Source organism: Triturus cristatus, chromosome 9 (assembly GCF_964204655.1).
Source record: "Triturus cristatus chromosome 9, aTriCri1.1, whole genome shotgun sequence".
In the NCBI taxonomy this organism is placed as follows: Eukaryota; Metazoa; Chordata; class Amphibia; order Caudata; family Salamandridae; genus Triturus; species Triturus cristatus.
This window is the reverse complement of record NC_140592.1, coordinates 365,473,855-365,494,640: the sequence shown is the minus strand read 5'-3', so window position 1 is coordinate 365,494,640 and position 20,786 is coordinate 365,473,855. Positions and strand designations below refer to the sequence as shown.

Sequence of the window (20,786 nt, the reverse complement as noted above, 5' to 3'; positions counted from 1 at the left end):
GCCACTTTACTAGGGACTTATAAGTAAATTAAATATTACAATTGGGGATAGGCCAATTCTATCAGGGTCTAAGGGCAAAGCACAAACCTCTACCGCTGTGGCATCAGCTGTATGACTCATTTTTCCTCTAAGTTCTCCCACTCAGCTAAACAAGGGTGGCTCATCTTTGAGCCATAGTTCTTCCCTTATCTGATTTACATATAAATTGGGCTGGTCTCTTATTCTCTCCACACACAAGATCCAAATTTGCTTGAAAAAGCTTTCAACATGCTCCTCATTGACTTTCTGCACCCTTCTTCCGAAATTAAATCTTTCTAGAGTTGTATTTATTCTCTAGAAGTAATGTGCATCAATTTATTCAACAAAATTTCAGATTCATACAGCCCTTGAGCATCATTAACTTCTTGTTCCGGTAAATTTTTGACCACCTCCTACCCCAAGACAATTAGTTAGTAGGGTACGTTTCCTTTCCAAACTTAGATTAAATCCACAGACCCGTGGTAATTCAAAAATAGCTTCTTCCATTTACCCCTTCTCAACACTGGTTCACCAGGATGTGATAGGAAGAACAATAGAGGGGCCACATTTTGCATGCTCTCTTTAAGTCTTCCCAAGTATCAACCAATTATTACACTCAATTTTTTGACAAAGTTAAAAATTTACAACTAACAGTTTGTACTCTGAGGATGTGGGTCGTGAGCGTGAGTTAATTCTGTTTTTTAATAAGTTACCGAGGACATATTGGTTCAGACTCATATAATAGAACCTGAGTCTGGTTTTGGCACAAGGCCATGTTCAGTTTAATACGCTGCATCCCAGTTTCCACAAACCTTGCGTGATCTATATACTTCTTAGACCATCCTCTACAGATTTCGTTCAGCTCGCCCTTAAGTTCATTCTTGACTGCAATTATCTCGCCTTTCATCACCTCCTGCAGGAGAAATGATCTGGTGACACTCTGGGCCAAATCATCCTACCCATCTCACACACAATTTGTGCTATTCCTCCCTGTTACGCTTCCTGGATGGATTTTTGCTGCAGCATATCTCTAATGCTAAGTTCCTTTATTCGGTCCTCCGTCATGGCTCTGTGTGGGAGCGTTCAGTGGGAGGGCCAGGTGCAGGCTTCTTCAGGCAGGAAAGGGAGCACGGGGGAGTTGTGTCTTCCCTCCAATTTCTATTAGGAGTCCTTCCCCTGTGCCATCCATTCACCTTTCAGGCACCTTGCCAGTCCCCTGTGCCATAGTAAAAGGGCCAGATGCTCAAGTCCAATTGCCTATGCATCTCTTGGGAGGTGTCTTGCAGCTCCCCCTTGCCAGGCCTCCTTTTACTCCTCAGTGCTGCCACACTGAAGTTAGAGAAGACGAGGCAAAGATTTCATTCTGCCCCCACTGGCTGCCATCTATGCTGGCTGCCTGTCTGTAAGACCCCCCCCCCCTTCCGCCGCTGGTCCTGCCAGATGGGGTTCTCTGTAACTGGGACTAACGTGCACGTACTGCATAGGTCCTGGGGGTGGCCTCTGCCTCTAGCACAGTCTGTATTGCTCCCTTTGTTGCACGAGGCTGCAGTCCCACAGCCAAAGCCCCTCTCTGGGACGATAGGCAGAGTTCACGGCCCGGTGGCCGCCATCTTGTTCCCATCCCGGGCTTACTTCCCTACCAGCGGAGAAAAATGGTAGAGTCTGCAAGAGGCATCTTCTCTTCTAGCGTGGTGCCCATGATTTCTCTGTATGAGGCTGCCACGATCCCACACAAGCATTGCCCGTGGATGGCCGTCTGTGAGGCCTCGTGTAGGTTGTGCCAACAGCCTGGACGCTGGGTGTATCGCTTTACTGCCCCATGTGTGGTATGGCTTTTGTAAACTCTGCCATGGGGACCAATGCAATGGGAACAGCAGCATTGCGCTGCCCTTCGGTTCCTCGATCATACTCTGGGCAGAGATGAAGGATGATACAGCTGAGGCCAAGTGGAAACCAGAACTCATTTTTGCATCCTTGGCCATACCTAGAATAGTTTTTGACATTATATGATGACCCATTTCCCTGCCTTCACTTTAATGAATACACCTTTTGAATAATGTTATCTTGTCCTGACGGTAAGTATGATGATCCAAACTATTTGATTAATTATGTTTGTTTTTAGTATCCGCGTGACTCCCCCTCAATCCCATAGTAGTCCTGGACACCCCACACGACAGAGAGCCACCGCCATCAGATGACTACAGAACCTGAATCTCTACTTCACATATAGAACCCCTGAATGCCAAGTTACCTCTTTTGTTCACCACTTAGCATGTTGTGTAGCTGTGTTTGGTACTTTGGTTTGATGTGTGTAATTTAGCGATTAATGCAACTCCCCCAATGCGTTATGATTATCGCTCCCAGTTTTCCGTTTTTACTGATTTTTACAGAAAAATACAGACAGAAAACAATGTGCTTTCTGTCTGTATTTATTTTTAAAAGGGAAAAAACACAGAAAATTGTGTTTCTTGTGGGCGACTCTCCATGCTGTTTTTTGTGATTTCCAGGACAGAAGCCGAGCAGATAGATAGCATGGAAAGTTAATCATAAGTTGAGATTTCCCTAAATACAGGCTTATGTTAACATACATTTGTATTATAATGCTGATATTTACCTGTAGGTGTAGTGCTTTGCTTTATATGGCTGCTTAATTTCTAAAACGCGACAGGCAGCAAAGTGTGAGTGCATGTTTATCAGTTAAATAAATATGGAAATGTACCATTTTACAACTCCATTTATTCGCAGAACACATAATAAATATGGACAAATACCAAGAAGATGGCCCAAAAATAAATATGGATAAATACAGACAGAAATGTTAAAAAAATAAATACCATAAAACTGGGAGCCCTAATTGTGATGTACTAATTATTGGAAACTACTGTCTGCCTAGTTGGTGATGTCCTGGGAGAATCAGCGCATTTAGACAGTCGAATAAGACGTGATCAGTTTGTTTTCTTGATGCCCTTACACTTATGTAGATGTTAGTGTGCAAAAATGCAAATAAAGAGCTAGTTAAAAAAAAAAATTAAGTTTGTTTTTGTCCTTTAATAAAATAAGTGTTTTTTCTCACATAAATGAATAAACTAAGCCCACAACACAAAATCATTTTATGAAATAACGAGTTAATATTAAACAGGCATTGCCGACATAAAATCAAGATATTCATCATAGGATACAATAGTGTTGCTGCATGTAGACAAGTTAACTGAATCGCGAGGGAAGATAATGGCAGGTGTAAGACGGGCACCTCTAGCTAAGTCTGTAAGACAACTCGGACATTAAGTTTAGGCATCTCCTCAGCCCAGGCATGCAGGAGGCTATTTTAAAGCTTTGAGAACAAAACAACTGCATGCCAGGTCTGTCGCAGGGTGTAAACATGATGTGAAGCATCGGTAGGGCAGATGGGATAAAACAGAGAGAGAGAGGACCACATATGCCATGGTCAATGTTTGTTGCATCCATCAGCAGAGTCCAAGACTGCCCCAATGCCTGGAGCTGTGAGAAGGGATGAGCCTTGGTAATACTGAGGAGCGGAAGAGAAAGGTTTCTGAGGACAAACAATATACAGAGGCCCAGCTGGACCAAAATTAGAACACAGCAGAGTCAATTGCTGATGCTAACAGTCCATAGATCTTAACTACAACAATGAATGAATAACACCAAGCAACACACTGCTAAGCATGATGACTTTGGCACTGCAGTTTTACTGTGAGGTTTAATGTAAACACAAGAGTCTCAACCAATCAACAGGAAAACAGCAACATCTCTGGCGATGGATAAAGTGACAGAAGTTAGGGTTATCACAGCTGTAAATTAACAGGGGCTGCAGGCACCTACCTTGATGTATTCGTTGAGGGCGGAGTGGACGCGAGTGGTGGCGAGTTGGATGGAGAAGGGAGTGGTGTAGGGGAAGGTACTGGTCACTGCATGGCTGACCTCCGGGAATGTGATGATGTTGAAGCCGAACTTCTCGAACTGGCTGACCAAGTCTTCTTTGGGCTTCTCATCGCCCTCTCCAATGATGGTGCCGACCAGGTAGCGGCACCTCTCGACTGGCACCTGAGAACGGCAAGATAGAGAGAGGGAGTCAGTGGCTGGCGGGACAGAGGCTGAACAAATCAGAGGGGAGAGATCTGGACTTCGGGGAAAGAAATATACAAGTGTCTGCAGATGATTGAGGGCTCCTTGCTCCAGGGATTTACCAACTCATCCATTACATGAGAGCCCACTGAAAATAAACCTTGGGGGACAGTATCCTCCTTCAAGCTTTCAAATGAAAGACATTACCACAATGAAGCAAAACATTGCCGAGTGCAGGAGAAGCGTGCACGTTTCACTGCCCACCTCTGGGGAGTCTGTCCAATACACTTGCTCATTTCCTCCACAAATCACAAGAAATGGGCTGTGCCAATACACAGTGGTATAATGCGCCAGACTAGAGAAAACAGTGTTGAGTCACTTCACCATTTTGCCCTAGATCTAGCTTCATAGATGAGACAAAATTGTGGACTTATGGCCATGAGCAGTGAAAAGAGGTCAGTCAGTGAAAGGAGATTTATTTCTAAGATAGGATCCGCACAATCGAGAAACACAATCAATACAAGACAAAAACATAGAAATATATAACTCGCATAATAAAAGACCCTTGTCTTTTTTGGGGACCAGAAAGTGACAGGAATGACAACAACAGCCTACTTTAGGCACCGGAACCCTCTCTATGACTCCCTTGGCCAAGAGAGCTGTGATGTCCTCGTGGAGGAAAGACAGATGATCCTCCATCAGCTGATCGTGAGATGGTGACATGGGGAGAGGGGGTAGTCTCAAAGGGGAGGGAGTAACCCCTTCAGACAACCTGCAAAACACACCTTTCCAATGTTATGGACTGCCAGTGGGGCTGGTGATCGTGAATCCTGCTGTCAATTGAGTGCCCATGGCAGTAAAGGGGCAAACTAGGAGAGTTTGGAGGCTGTTGCTGTGTGTGGGGGGGGGGTGGCGGACTGACTAGTCCGCTGGTCACCTGACACATGACGTCCGGAAGTACCACGCCCTCGGCCACGCAGAGGCTTAGAAGCATTCACGGAGCGGTGGCTGGGCAGGAATGGCGCATCTGGCAGCCCCTTCCATAGCCATGAAAGGAGCGAAAGGCTGATTGAGGTGAATGTGGGGCAGCAGAGAGGCCTAAGGATCTAGCCGTAACACGAGTATCCTTAAAGCACTGGAGCACCAAATCTGCCTGGTCTCCGAAGAGACAGGTGCCATCAAAGGCCATGTCCTTAAGCAAAGCTTAGACAGCCCCCGAAAAGTAAATCGTCCTCAATCAGGCATGGCGCCTAAGGGCCACTGTCATAGAAACTGCTCAGCCTAGCGAGTCAGTCGTGTCAAGTCTGCATTGAATAGTGAACTTTGCTGCGTCTCTCCTGTCGCTGACAGCTTGGGAGAGTACAGCCTGAGCCTCCTCTGGGACCTGTGGCAGCACTTGCACAACCGAATCCCACAAAGTGTGAGAATAACAGTCCAAAAGGCATGCAGTGTTCATGACCGCAATGCCAGGCTAGTGGAAGAAAACAACTTTTTTCCAAATGAGTCCAGCCTCTTGGATTCCCTATCTGAGGGAGCAGTAGGAAAAGTGCATTGGGTGGTGGAGGCTTGGACCACCATACTTTCTGGGGTAGGGTGTTGCGTGAGGAAGTTTGGGTCCCAGGTTGGGGGCAATGGCAGTGGGCTATTGTCCTAGTCACTGTACCCCCTGTGCTGGGTTTAGACCAGGTATCCAACAGTATGTCAGTGAAGGCATTATTGAATGGACGTAAGGGTTCAGATGTGGAGACTCCCAGTTGCAGCACCTCTGCAAAGAGATTAGTCTAGACTGCCACTGTGGGGAGCTTACGGTCAAGGACCTCAGCCGCACTCCACACCACAACTGCGTAAGAAGCTCCCTGCTCTGGAGCCACGGTAAGGGGAGAAAGACCAGCATCTGGAGATGTATCCAGGCCGCTGGCTTCACCCAGGTCCTCACACCAGTCCACACTTTGTTATTCCTCATAGGGCTGGTATTCTAAAGGGTCCAGTGACCCCTCCCAGTCTTCCCCGATTAAAATAAGGCTCATGCATCTGGTCTAGGAGGCAAGGCACCTGTCCATCCGGCTTTGTGTCCGAGTCGGGGAAGACAATGGGGATAGCGGCACCGGGGGCACTAGCAGCATCGGAATAGGGACTGGCTCCAGGGAAGGTAGAGATGGCTCGACCAGCAGCAGTCCGGATCCACGAATGGATCCCTGGGGCCTCACTGAAGCTGGGCCGAAGCCTCCGGCATGGAACCAGATGGGGATCATTCTGACCCAGCAGGGACCAAAGGTGCATTGACGGGGTTCAGCAGCCCAAATATGAGGTGCATAGCCTCATAGAACTCTTTCAGTTGAGCGGGGTCACTCCGACCTTCCTAAATTCGGGGAGGCACGGAATCGGCCAAGGAGCAGGTTCGAGGGGAATAATTCCTAGAACACCGAGGCTATTTCATCTGTTCTGCCGATGGATACGTTTATGCTCCCTTTCTGAGTGTCCCGAGGACGAATCGAGGATGAATGGGACGAGGAGGACTTCAGGCCACGAGAAGAATTGCAGGACCTTCCCCTTGACTGGGATCTCGACTTCTGCGGCGTCGCTTGCGGGGCTGCTAGCAGCTTCAGAGACTGCTCCCTCAAAGCCTTCAGGGTCATGGGCCCCCAATCGGACACAACTTGGTTTTGTGGTCGCGCTTCAGACACCAAAGACACACAAGGTGCGTGGTTGTCACCAACATCAGACGGTGACAGGCACCGCAGGGCTTAGAACCCAACATGTGTGAAAACATCCTCAACACACCAGGAGGGAAACCTCAAACACAGTCGACAAAACATCACAAAAGCCTGTCAAAAAACTACAGAGGGTAGCTCTTCTCCAGATCAGCGATGTTTTGCGCGGAAAGCAAAGAACTGACATCAGCACGCCTGGGTGGCACCTATATAGGTACCGCAACATCATTTCCGGCGTGGACATGCCGCCGAAGGACGCAGAGCCGATCGACACCACCTACCGGTGCGCAGGGGTACTGCTCACTAAAAATCACCAGGATCCAGTCTGACGTCTGGGGAAATTCAAAAGGTAAGGAATCTTCGACTAGAAGTCTCTATCAGATATATTATGTTTTGCTAGTAACAGAATATGAGATATTTTAAGTAGTACAGCTACAGGTGATATGGACATTCCCAGCAGCACTGTTTCAGGCTCCCTCAGCATATTTTTCCTCATACCAGTTCCTAAACTACTCACTTAAAACCTCGAAACAGGTGTATAATGTGTAAGTCAGAGTGTCTCTGTTGCTACATTCCCTCAAAATGTATTCAAGTTTGCAGTATCTTTAAAATGTCTAGTTGGGGTGTTGTACCATTATTATGGAGCCCTGGATCCACCTCTACCTGGAAACCCACCAAGGTAAAACTCTACACCGCTCCAGATACAGAAAGCAGACCAGCACCTCTTAGTTGTTGAAACAGAGTGGCCAAAATGGCACAAACCAGTAAGTGTCTCTCAGGGAAATTAATGATATTCTACTCGGAGACTGGAAGAGGTCAAGAACCACTCTTTTATTCAAGCTGAGGGCCCCATACAAAACCTGCAGGCCAAAGCCATAGTGTTGCTACAAGTGAGGATGCCAAAACCTAGATTCTGGCAACGCCATTTAAACTGAGGGACCAAGCAATGGCAACAGGCCAGATCCCCACCATCATTACAACTGAGGGTCTCATACCTGGGCAGTATACGAGAACCTTACAGTCATTAAAAGTGAGGATCCAACTACTGTCCGGACAGTCCTTCACCAACATCTTCTGTGATGGAGAGATGCCCTCACATCAGCAGCAGTCAGGAGGTTCGATTAAACCAGCATATTTTCTAGTGTAGCGCACACTGCACACAGCAAAGTAAACTGCGTAGAAACTCACAGATGTTTGACAGAGCAACAGAACAGGGACATAAAGTGAACTGTTATTGATATGCAATAGATGTGGAAAGGGCAGAAAAGTGCCACAAGACGGTTACTGCACCGTACCTAATCACTGTTTTAATTGTAACTGCATCACAAGACTTTTATTCAAAACTGCATGTACCAGGCCGAACAGGCATTATTGCTGGGGGTGAAGTGGCCTGAACCGAGCACAACGAAAATCATACATATATTAAAAACAAGCATTGGTCAATACGCCTGGCTTGCATTTTCAGTTATAACCATACCTATTGGCTTTGCCAAAGATGTTGGGAGAAGTGAGTTAGTATTTCAGAAGTGGCGCAGAGGCAGGGGCAGGGTAGCTGCCAAGCACTGAATGTGGTTGCCTGGCAGCTGATTGTGGTTGTTAGGGATGCAAAATTCCTTTAATAGAAACTATTAGAAAAATAGACCTTTGCATCACCAGCATTTCGTTTAGCTGTACAATGAATCGGCGCAGAGCCGCAACAAAAAGATAACTAATGTTTTTTTTTGTCCAATACATGAATGAGATAAAGATCTGAGGGCCAGATGTAAGACCTGCCAAATAGCGCCTCGCAAATTGCTTCGCATTTGTGACTCGCAATTTGCGAGGCGCTATTTGGCATGTACAACAGTGTGTTTATTGCGATTCCCAATGGGGTCGCAAATTGCAAGGCTCATGAATATTAATGAGCCTTTCGCAATTTGCGAGTCCATTGGGAATGACAGGCCCTCCCAGGGATGGTGGCCTGCAGGGCTCAGCAGACCACCATGTCTGGGACTGCTTTTAAATAAAGCAGCTTATTTTTTTAAATGCAGTCCGTTTTGCTTAAAGGAAAACGGGACGCATTTAAAAAAAAAAAAAAAATTGTTTGTTTCATTTTAAGGGCAGGCATTGGTCCCAGGGACCACTGCCTGCCCTTAAAAAATAATATTGCATGTATTTGCAAAGTGGACCCCTTCCCATTTGCGAATGCATTACCATCTACTTGAAGTAGGTGGTAATTTGTGAGTGTTTTGCGGTCACAAAACCTTGGTACATAGCTTTGCGGTCGCTATCAGGAAGGGAACGCCCCTTCCTAATAGCGTTGTCGCAAAACAGTATTTTGCGAGTCACAATTTATTTGCGAGTCGCAAAATACTATTTGTACATGGGCCTATGCTTTTTAGCGTGCGCAAACGGGTCTAAGACCCATTTGCGCATACTAGAAAGCGTCATACATCTGGCCCTGAATGTGATAAAATGCGACGATAAAGGTGTAAAATAGTTTCTAATGCATTCCAATGGAAACACTTCTTTGAAAGCAGCCGAATACAGACAATCAAACCCATGATGGTGACACTGAAGAACTATTCTGGGTTAATCCAAGATATGAGTGACAATGTCATAAGTCAACAACTGAAAGTGGTTGCCCCAAGCAAGACAGTGGCTTGAAGGGTGCTGACCGTCCACACTCCATCCACATTTAACAAGGGGTTGGATTCGCCAAACCTAAAAACTGAATACATAAATAAAAAAGAAAAGACAGCGAAAATATCACATTGCACATAGCATACAGCAGTAAAAACCGCCAGAGAAAAATTGATCAATTCACAGTAATAATGAAAAGCGGCATTTTGCATATATTTCTATATAATGTGTCTCATTCGAGAATATTCATTCACCATGAGTAAGGTCTGCGAAGCACTGCACCGAACTGTCGCAAGAGGGCAGCGTTGTTCCACATAATACAGACACGGTTCATTCAAAGCCTGAAGGTAACATGCGTAAAATACTTAGCTAGAGGTACCGTACGTGAACTCTGCAAGGAGTTAAGAGGATCAGCCATTGAGTCCCAGTATTTTTTAGCATTCAAACTCTCATAGCACACTTGAGGCAGACAAAAGGGCCACATCCTGACCAGGGCTTTCGACAAATGCATATAACAGTCGAGGGTCAGCCGCCGACATAATACAAGCTACATTCGCTTGTATTCTGAGAAGCTGAGAAAAGGGCTTTTAATTTTTTTTAAATCAACCATATTGTTACGCGTCTTTGTATGTCGTACAGTGATTGAGGCTGAAAGAGCCGGAGTTGTAAATCCAGCTTATGTCGCAGGTGTAGGGGGTGGGCAAATAATTCTGCTCCGCCAGCAAAGTTCGCCGAGTTTTGCCTACTCTACCAACCACCATGTGGTGGAGTTTGTTGTGAAATTCTGCCATATGGTGGCGGAGCATTCTCGCAAGCGGCTTGCCAAGGTTAAGCTGGCAAGCACGACCGAGAATTTGTGTCCACTAGTGCAATTTTGGGACGCTAGAACGCCTCCCGGTGAGATTTCTCAATGCGGGTAGTTGCTGCAGTTCGCGACCGTTTGCGTTGAGAAAGCTGCTACTCGACTAAGAAACCTACTCGAGCGGAAGAATTAAGCAGTGCCCTCTGCCGCACCGCGTAGTACAGTTCGTGCTGATTTGACAGCTCTTGCTAGCTCCCAGTGCTAAAAATCAGAACGAGCAGCGCATCGGGCCAAATTGCGCCCGCTTGCGGAACTCCGCAGAATCTCACAGAGTTTTTATTAACTCCACGAAACTCCGTGGAGTGAAACTCCGCGACTTCCAGCCACCCCTAGTTTTAATCACCACTCCTCAATAAGAGACGAAGTGCTGGGAAAATGAACAAGCATTTGCAATGCAATAGGTCTCGCATTTATAAGAGTTTGAGCTATTGGCATTGTAAAATTACAATGCATTTTATTTATGTTTTGGTTTTAAAACAAATAAAAGGCATTGTCATTTACAATGTCAGTAGCATAAACTCGCATAAAAGCAGCGTGTGGAGTGCAGCAGTGTGCGGCGTGCAGCAGTGTGCGGCGTGCAGCAGTGTGCGGTGTGCAGCAGTGTGCGGCGTGCAGCAGTGTGCGGCGTACAGCAGTGTGCGGCGTGCAGCAGTGTGTGGCGTGCAGCAGTGTTTCGTGTAGCAGTGTGAGGCATGCAGCAGTGTGTGGCGTGCAGCAGTGTGCGGCGTGTAGCAGTGTGAGGCATGCAGCAGTGTGTGGCGTGCAGCGGCGTGCAGCAGTGTGCGGCGTGCAGCAGTGTGCTGCGTGCAGCAGTGTCGTGCAGCATGCAGCAGTGAGTAATGCAGCAGTGTGCAGCAGTGTGAGGCGTGCAGCAGTGTGCGGCGTGCAGCAGTACATTCCGTATGACTGCCCTCCTCAAATCTGTGCTGCTGCTAGAGACAAACAAACATTGTAAATTATCTACGTATCTAAGACACATTAACATCATTACAAGGCCATGTGCTTGCCCCTGAAAGCTCAGGTAGCCATACTAGCTAAAAATTGAGTCACGTCTTGAGCCAATCAGGTGAAGTTTTACAAGTCTTGCTGAATGCTGTTCCTCTTTATCAGACAAAGTAAATTCCAGGACAGAACAGATGAAAATGAAATGTGTCCTTCTCCGATTGGGTAATGTAGTAACATATAGTCACATGTTGTGTTTCCTTGAAGTGGCAGCTCAGCTGCAACTTAATCAGAGGAAAGCCTCTGAATGAAGTAGAGAGTATGGGCATTACTCAAAGGAGCGACCTGTGGCTCTCAAAAGAGCAGACACCCCGTCAACAAACAACCCTATCATCTGCTGTTCTTCGTGGTAACTAGTGATAAAGTAAACATAATTAAACACTGCTCCATAAATAGAGCCTCAGACATACATATTGAGGTGGTTGGGGCAGGGGAGTTTAAACCTGTATTTGTAATCACAGCTCGGAAAATATGCTCCCTCGATAGCAGGTTTTGAATTGATTTTTGCTGGATAGTAAAGTTGCTGGCGTGGGCAGGCAGAGATTTCTTCCAGTCTGCTTGTGAAAGTAAGAAACAGTGAGTAGATAATGCCTCTTGTTCTCTCTAAAGTTCATTCATTAACTCAGAGAAATTCCAGGTCATAGTGATGAATATTAGATGCCTTAGATGCAAAAAAACAGGCACTGGGCTCTGCACTGAACCAGCTCAGCACCATGTGGCCCCAGAGCTCAAACACAGCCCAAGAGCACAGAACGAAGCAGACTGCGCCCTGAGATGGGAACCCCTCAATGGTAACGGGGTCCTTACTCCCAGGGAGGCACTACAAGGGCATAGCAAGAGCAGAACGTGCGCTATACTACTGGGTGCAGATGACATAAATACCATAGCTTGAGTGTGACACATGACGAGTGCCAAGTAAAGTGAATTATATTTAGGATATGATGCTTATATAGAACAAACGTGAATAGTTAGATAGTTTTCATTGCAGCCCCAAATCCTTGATGTTTAACCATATGGCTTATTTCTTTGTAAATGGTGCTCCATTCAATCTGTGCAAGCCCGTTTTTTGGTGCAAAGTTCCTGTTTGGCCTGCAGACATGCATTGTGCAACTATAAAGATTTTTGCATGTAACTATTTACTTGTATTTTTTTGCAAAGTACCCGAGGAATGCGGCTTATATGAACATGTAAATAAACATTAAAATGAGGGTAAACGGCTGGATAGCAATAAAACCGCATGGAACACATTGTCTAGAGCTGTTGGGATAGCCTCGGAGGAAAGGAGGTTGGATTAATCTCACTTAATGACGATGCATTGTTTCAACGGAGCAGTACTGAATTATTTCCTTTTCTACGGCTCACTGTGCTCCTTTGTAAACGATAGGGTTGGGTGTGAAAGGCTAGCTCTCTTAAAACGCTCAGTGTTAGCACCATTGTTATCAGAGACGCTTGAGCCCCGGAAATGCGCGGAAAAAGTAGGTGTGAAGAGCTGGAGGTCGCTATTTTTATGACACGCATGTGCTCAGGGTCACTGATACTGAGGAAAAGAACCCGACAGAGTCACAGGAAGAAATAACGGGCGGCGAGAGGTGAGGCAGCGGAAGGAGTAAGTAATGGCAGAAATAAAATGGTGGTACCTGAGAGTGGGGATGGGCACAGGCACCGTGTTCTAGAGCCAGGCGTGCCAGGGAGGGAACATCTTAATGCTGTTTAAGGATCGAGATGGGTTTAGCGAGGTTCTTCCCATTTTACACAGAAAAGGAAAACCAAAGTATGTGCTAGAATGATTTGCCGAATCATGCGGGAAATACGAGGTAAATGATACGTGAAGAAAAGCAATTTATGCAGCCCCTGTGATCAAAGGCAGATTATATGGCATGTTCTGTTGCATTATTGTATGGTAATATATACATTTTAATAGCCGTTTACATATAAAAGGATCTCAACGCTATAGAAAAGATCTTTCCCAACAAGCAGGAAGTGGGATAAGGGAGGGGGTGGCAAATGGTGATCAGTTTCGCGGCCGCTTTGATGTCCTCAGTGGCCGCGGCTCACTGAGGACATCAAAGCGGCCGCGAAAGTGATCAGGCAGTGCTTTTCCGGCTGCCAAATGGTGCGCGCGCCCGGCGCACATGCACTGTATTTGGAGGCCTGAAAAGCACTAGTTTGCACTTCCAGATCCCCCTTTTACAAAAGCTCTCGCGAGAGCAGCGCTAAAGCGCTGGCTCAGGCGAGACCTAAAAACCCTAATTGAGAGAAAAAAATCCAAAGTAATCGATGGAATGTTTGAATTAACGCCAGCAACTCGTAAATTCTCTTGGCGGCACGACTTAAAACAGAAAATAATCTTACGTAAATTACTGTTCGTTTTGCACCAATCGGAACACTGAGCAGTCAGGCCATGTCCTCTCCGAATGATAACAAAATCAACCCCAGACCAATGTCTGGCTTCTTGAGCCTCATCAGGGAGGTGCAAGTTGAGTACCAAGTAATAGCAAGCACGTGACCCTGAGTACGCTAGAGGACGGAATTGCTGTTTTTGAGACATACTCTAGCACCCGCTCAGACTGTCAGTAAAGTAGCTCCTAGTTACGAAGGTCAGACTGGTCGGACAGGGCATCAGGCGTTTCCCCAGGAGGCTGGAAGAGTGGGAGGCCGCTTTTGCTATTGGGCATGGGTTTTGTAGCAGTGCAGCAGTTTTAAAAGCACTGCACAGTTCCTTGTATATCCAACAGTTTTCAGGCAACAATACAAGTCCCACAATAACTCTGGTGATTAATGTACCTGCTGGAGGGAGATCAGAGTTTCGTATAGTGGCCGTTTTGACTCATCTAAGGTAACACAGAGGGTTAATATGCCCGCTGCAAAGAGCGTGTACTATGCAGATCACAGAACAGTATTTTATGTGCACAGCTCAGTGGTTTACTGCTTCGCCACAGAGATCCTTTTGTTACTGTGCAGTTCATAAGTTACAATCGTAATCTAGGTTTGAAATTTATGTCTTTTCTTTTTTTTTTTGAAAACTTTCTTTATTGGCATTTATAGATAGTATAACACACGGGCACAGGCGATATCGGCATTATCACATAGGTTTACATTTCAAGTGCACCCGTGCACAGTCCATACAATCGTGCAGCCTTCTGGCCCTTCAAGCCATTCGTCGCTGTCCTGAGTGGGGCTGCAGATGTGTGCCCGGGCCAGCCTCTGGGTGCACCCTACTGGAGCGCGCCATAATCGCCTTGCCGCAGGGGTGCCATGCAGTAGGACTACCCCCCCTGTGAGGGGCGTCGCAGGGGCTATGGAAGTGCAGCCATTAAGTAACCATGAACTAACTGGGGGCGGAGAAACCGGGGAAAGGGGAGGGTGCACTGTGTCGCCTTTCGGGAGTACTGGGAGCTGCGCGCTCATACGCTGGACCATCGTGTGGGAAAGGACCGGGGTAGTCGCGCACGCGGAGGTGAGGAGGGGGGCAGGGGGGGGCGGGAGCATCCAAAATGGCCTATGAGGGCTCTGGTCGTGGGGCCCGGGGGGACAACCTCTGCGAGACCCCAGGAGCCCGGCCTGCCTGCGCACTACCCGGGATGGACTCCGGCGTTGCGGGTGCCCCCAGAGGGTCTATCAGTCTCGGGTGCGCCGCGGCCTCCGTCTCCTGCGTGAATGTGTGCATTAACATGGCCCAGGGCATTGAGATCGGGTGTTTGCGCATCCCACGGACTTCCTCCGTTCTGAGTGTGGTTTCCTCCGCTCTGCCCCACTTCCTGACAGCCCCCACCCATGCCGCTAGAGGGGGCCCTCCCGGCGCCGTCCAATGCATGGCAATGCATCGTTTAGCGAGGATCAAGATGAGGAAGGCAAACCTTCTCTCCACTTTCTGCTGCTTATGCCGGTCATGAATTCCCAGCGCGCACGCCTCCCATGTGTCCATGTCCCGGAATCCTGTGACCGTTTTTAGGGTAGCGTGAATCGTGTGCCAGTAACTGTGGAGTGTCGGACAGTCCCAGAACATGTGCCTGAACGAAGCAGCAGGCTCCAGGCATCTAGGGCATCCAAATACCCCGTCGGTGAAATATTTCTGCAACTTTTCTGGGGTTAGATACGCCCTATGCAGGATATGTAGCTGGATGTTCTTAAACCGGTAGTTACGGGACACTTTCTTGGTATACTCCAAAGCCCTTGTCCACTCCCTATCGTGCAGAGGCCGTTGAAAGTCATCTTCCCAGTGTTCTCTAAGGGTCGCTAACGTAGGGCTCCGCAGGGCCCTCACCGCTTTATATATCCACGTGACTAGATGGCGACCGGGCCCCATCTGCAGCATCGCATGGATGACCGGGTGTGTAGGGGGATCCACTTCAATCCCTCCCCACTGCCTCCGGCAATCTAATAGAAGCTGCCTATGTCGCAGGAATTGGCCCCCAGGGAGCTCGAAGTCCTCGACCAGTGCCTCGAAGGGCTGCAGGCCCTCCCCAGAGAACAACATCCCCACCTCTGTGATCGCGTAATCCGTCCACACTCGCATCATTTGCTCCGTGTAGTACGCCCGACCCCTAGGTAGCCCCACCAGCGGTAACAGCCGGGAGTACAGGGGAATACCCCGGCTGAGTCGATGAACACGCGCCAAGCAGGCACGCGCCGTCATGACTTGGAGGGGCCGGGATGCCGGCGGCGCTGCACCCGGCAGCAACATACGGTGGACCGCTGGGGTCGGGATCCGCCCCGTCTCCGTGCACAACTCCTCTTGTGCCCTGCCTGCCGTCCAACGCGACACCCATTGTAGTTGGGCAGCGAGGAAATACGCCTCGAATGAGGGAGCCGCCAACCCGCCCTGATCAAGGGGTAGCTGTAGTTTTGCCAGGGCTATCCGCCGGCGGCCGTTTCCCCAGATAAGGGTCCCGAGCAGGGTATCCAATTCCCGGAACAGGGATCTCGGGGGTACCACTGGGAGATTGGAGAAGAGATAGAGCAGGCGCGGCACCAAAATCATCTTTGCAACGGCTATCTTTCCCGGAACAGCCAAGTGGAGATCCTTCCAGAAATGGACTAAGGATCGAATACTACCCATCAGCGTGCGGTAATTCCCCTCATAGATATCTTGCGGCGTATGATATAGTTTAACGCCGAGATATCGAACCGCCTGGGGGCTCCACGAGACTGCTATGCCTCCGATTCGTATCGGACCCTGGGGCACGGTGGGTGTCAAGGGATAAACAGTGGACTTGGCCCAATTCACCCTGAGGCCCGTCGCCTCTGCGAAATCGTGCAGGATGCTTGATATTGGGGTCAGGTCGGTCGTGATGTCCCGGACGTATATGAGTACGTCGTCGGCATACAGTGATACTGCGTGGGTATAATTGCCGATCGGGATGCCCCACTCTTCGCCCGCCCCCCGCAGCATGGCCGCCAGCGGCTCCATTGCTAACGCGAATAGGAGGGGGGAGAGGGGGCACCCCTGTCGAGTACCGCGCCGGATCGGGAAGGAGTCCGAGATGAGAGGGCCTATACGCACCCTGGAACTGGGCGAGGTGTAGCTGAGCCGTGTGTAGGCCAGCAGTTGGGGTCCGACGCCCACTCGGAGCAAGACCTGAAATAGGTAAGCCCAAGAGAGCGTGTCGAACGCTTTTTCGAGGTCCAGCACCAGACACGCTGCCCGGGGGAACCGCTCCCGCACCTGGTCCTGCACGTGGAACAGCCGTCGGATGTTTGAAGATGTGTGCCTGCCAGGCACAAATCCATTCTGATCGGGGTGGACAAGCCGCGGGAGGATCGTGGCATACCTGTCCGCCAGGGCCTTCCCGTAGATTTTATAATCCGCCGACAATAGGGTTATGGGTCGGTAAGAGCCTAGCTGCTGCGGGTCTCTATCTGGTTTGAGGAGGGATACTATGACGGACTCGCGCATGGAGTGTGGCAGGACTCCCACGTCCAGAGCCGCTTGGAACTGCAATTCCAGCTGGGACACCAGCTGGGACGCAAACGTCTGATAAAATTCCAGGGGGAAGCCATCCAGACCCGGGGCCTTGTGGGTGGCTAGCGCCTTCATGGCGCCCCGAATCTCCGCCGCTTTGAGAGGGCGGTCGAGGTCCAGCCGCGTATCCCTGTCTATGCGGGGAAGCTGAATACGATCCAGGAAGGCCGCCGGGGCGGCATCCGACCCCGAGGGGCGGGGGCTAGCGTACAGGCGCATGTAGTGCTCCTGGAAGGCCTTGAGTATCTGCCCCTGCGAATACACCAGGGTGCCCTGGACGTCCCGGATGGCCGTGATGGTCGGGAGGCATGAATCCCGCTTTATGAGCCACGCCAGCAGAGCGCCCGCCCGCTCACCCTCCGTATGGGCCCTAACCGCGTACGCCGCGAAGTTAAACCGACGCATGCTTGCCAGCGCTGTGGCGTATGCGGTCTCAGCATTAGCCAACACAGCCGGCGCGGCCCTCGCAGGGTCCGTCTCCTTGGTGAGTGCGGCCAGCGCCCCCTCCGTCCGCTGTATGTCCCCCTCCAGAACCCGCCGGACCCCTGCAATATGACGAATACAATTGCCACGCATTACCACCTTAAAAGCATCCCATTCTGAAGCTCGGGTGTTGGCAGTGCCAGTATTTTCCCTAAAATAGTGACTGATGTGGTCCGCTAAGGTTTGCCGGAAGACCGGGTCCTCGAGACTGTCCCTGGGAAGGCGCCAGGCGGGGACGGGGGGGTGCGGCGGGCGCCATTGCAGTGTGATCGTGTGGGCGTCATGGTCGGAGATAGTTCTGCCCAGGTAATCCGCGTCCAGAACAGCAGGGAGGATGGTGGGAGAAACAAGGAAACAATCCAGGCGCACTCTAAGGTCATGCGGCCTGGAGTGGAACGAGTAAAGTTTAGCGGTGGGGTTCCGAAGCCGCCAAGCATCCGCCAGGGACCAATGACGCATCCATGTGGTAAACCGTTTCGCCTGCGTTACAACGGGGGAAGAGGGGAGGGGCGGATGAGATCTGTCCAGGTTCACGTCTTGTACGCAATTATAGTCGCCCCCCAGGAGCCATGGTGCCTGCGTGTATGCGCTTAAGGGATGGGAGAGCGCGTCCCAGAATTTGGATTGGTCGACATTTGGCCCATAGATACTGCCCAGCAAGATCGTCTGGCCGTCTAACCGGCCAAGCAACAATACATAACGACCCTCCGGATCTATTACGTGGGACAATTCCTGGAAGGGGACTCCCGGGCGCACCCATATGAGGGCACCACGCGCGAATGCAGAGTAAGTCGTGGCATAAAGGGTCCCCCGCCAACGCCTGCGCAGCTTTGTCACCTCCCCCGCCGCTAGGTGTGTCTCTTGCAGGAGTGCAATCTGTGCCTGGTGACGTTTGAGATATGCGTAGACGGAGTACCGCTTGCGCGCTGTGTGCATGCCGCGCACGTTTAGTGTAAGGAATGTTATTCTACCAGCTTGCGCCATCAGGACATGTGCCTAGCGTGCGTCTCAGGACTGGTCCCCCGGGACCCCCAAGGGCCCCCCCAGTGCCAATCCCTCCATCCCACCCCCACGGATCCAGCGCAGCAGCATGACCTTTCATCGGCGCGCGGGCAGGGACACAGTGCAGAAGGGGTGTGTGTAAGGGGAAAGGGAAACAAGGGTGAGGCGAACATAACGTGCCCCAACACACGGGACCTATCGTCAAGCGCGACACGTCCAAACTAACTCCCATGTTGCAGGGGAGCATGAACCTATTAGGAAAGGGGGGGGTCGGCTGGCGTCCGTCCTGAGCTCTACAAGCGGGCTATGCGCAGGATCTATGGCTAGCCAGTGGGGGAAAAAGTGAGCACTTCAGGGGGGGAGAGAGTGCCCCGGGCAGCAGGGACAACGCCAGAGGCGCCGGGCTTGCAATTGCATGGGGCGGGGAGCATCACCTCGGGCCGCAGACGTGCGGCCCTCCGCACGGAGCCAGTCAAATCAGGTCGTCCGCCGTCCGCGGGGTGACTGAGGGCAGGGCTCCCGAGTCCACCCCGGACTGTGTCGCCTCACTGTCCTCCTCTTCTTCTGACGTGAAGACGTGAGGAGCCCGCTCCAAGTCCGTTGCCGGGGAGGCCGGGCAGAGGCCCGCCGCCGCTTTGAGGGCCTGGCGCCGTTCCTGGACGATCTGCTCCAAGTCCGGTGACCCCAGAGTGCGTGCCGGCCCCCCGGGGGTACCAGGGCGGTGTCTCTTCCGTGAGCGCTGCCTCCTGCGTCCTCCCGCAACTGCTCGTTGTTCGACAGGGCGCCCAGCCCTCTGGGCCCCGGTACAGTTCTGGTCTGCCCAGTCGTGCGCCTCCTCCGGCGCCGTAAAGAAGTGTGTGACACCGCCGTGGATAATCTTCAGACGGGCCGGGAAGAGGAGAGAGTACTGTACGTTTTCAGCTCGAAGGCGCTGTTTCACCTCCAGAAAGGATGCGCGTTGGCGTTGGACCGCCCGGGAGTAGTCGGGAAAGATCATGACGGTTTTATTCTCGATGCGTAGTGGGCCCGCCTGTCTGGCCGCTCGTAGTACCGCATCTCGGTCCCTGAAATGGAGGAACTTGGCCAGCATCGGGCGAGGTGGGGCCCCCGGCCGCGGCCGACGAGCTGGCACGCGATGCGCCCGCTCAACCGAGAAGTAGGCCGTGCGGTCGTCATCAGGGGTGAATGATTTCGTCCAGGTCTCGATGTACTCCACCGCATCGGCCCGTTCGATTCCTTCCGGCAGCCCAAGGACTCGGATGTTGCAGCGCCGAGACCGCCCCTCCAAGTCATCAACGCGTTCTTCCATGGCGGACATGCGAGTCATCAAAGCTTGCATCGAGTCCCGGTGTGCGTCCACCATAGGTTGGATGTCAGTGACTGCTTTGGCGTTGTCTGCAACTCTATCGGCTAGCTTCCGGTGGTCATCTCGGAGGAGACTGACGTCCGTGGTTAGGGTGCCCAATTGTTGCTCCAATGAGAGTCGTGACTGTTCAATCGCCATCAGGACCTGATCCAGCTTGATCGACAAAGAGGGCTCTCCGCTTGATCCAGCCGCTGCCGGGGCCCCTCCACGTGCGCCAGCCTGGACCCCCGACGCCGTCCCCGGGGCCGACTGCCCTGTCCTGGACTTGCCCATGGCGCCCACCCGGAGGGCCGCTGCAGGTGCAGGCCGATTGCAGTGTCCGAGCGAGATGTGGCCGCGGACGGTACCGGACCCCCCGGCACTCCGCTTCTGCCTACCTCCAACTGTTAGTACCTTCGGGCCGTGTCACTCGTGTGGCAAGCGGGGCCACGGAGGGCAGATCAATCGCCCGGGCAGTGGAGGCCCCCCTCCACGGCGTCGCAACCAGTCCCTTGTCTCCTGCGGCCAGTGCTCTGCGCCGCGTGTCCCCGGGCCAAATGTCGCCGCCGGGTCAGTGAGGCCCGGCAGTCCAGGCACCTCTCGGTATCTCCTTCGCCGTCAGGGCGGGATCCGGGCAGCACCCTCGGGCCTCAGCAGATGGCGCTCACCTCCCTCGCCGATCTGCCCTCCAAGTCA

General features: G+C 50.9%; 1 protein-coding gene across 2 annotated transcripts in view; it reads right to left on the bottom strand.

The window, feature by feature from the left end:
• Positions 1-20,786, bottom strand: part of TEX264 (testis expressed 264, ER-phagy receptor) — a 570,054-nt gene that overhangs the window by 388,281 nt on the left and 160,987 nt on the right. For both annotated transcript variants that reach the window (XM_085625159.1, XM_085625160.1), the window contains one exon: positions 3,859-4,080. In XM_085625159.1, the coding sequence (XP_085481285.1) occupies positions 3,859-4,080 (222 nt within the window). The remainder of the gene's footprint in view (positions 1-3,858; positions 4,081-20,786) is intronic.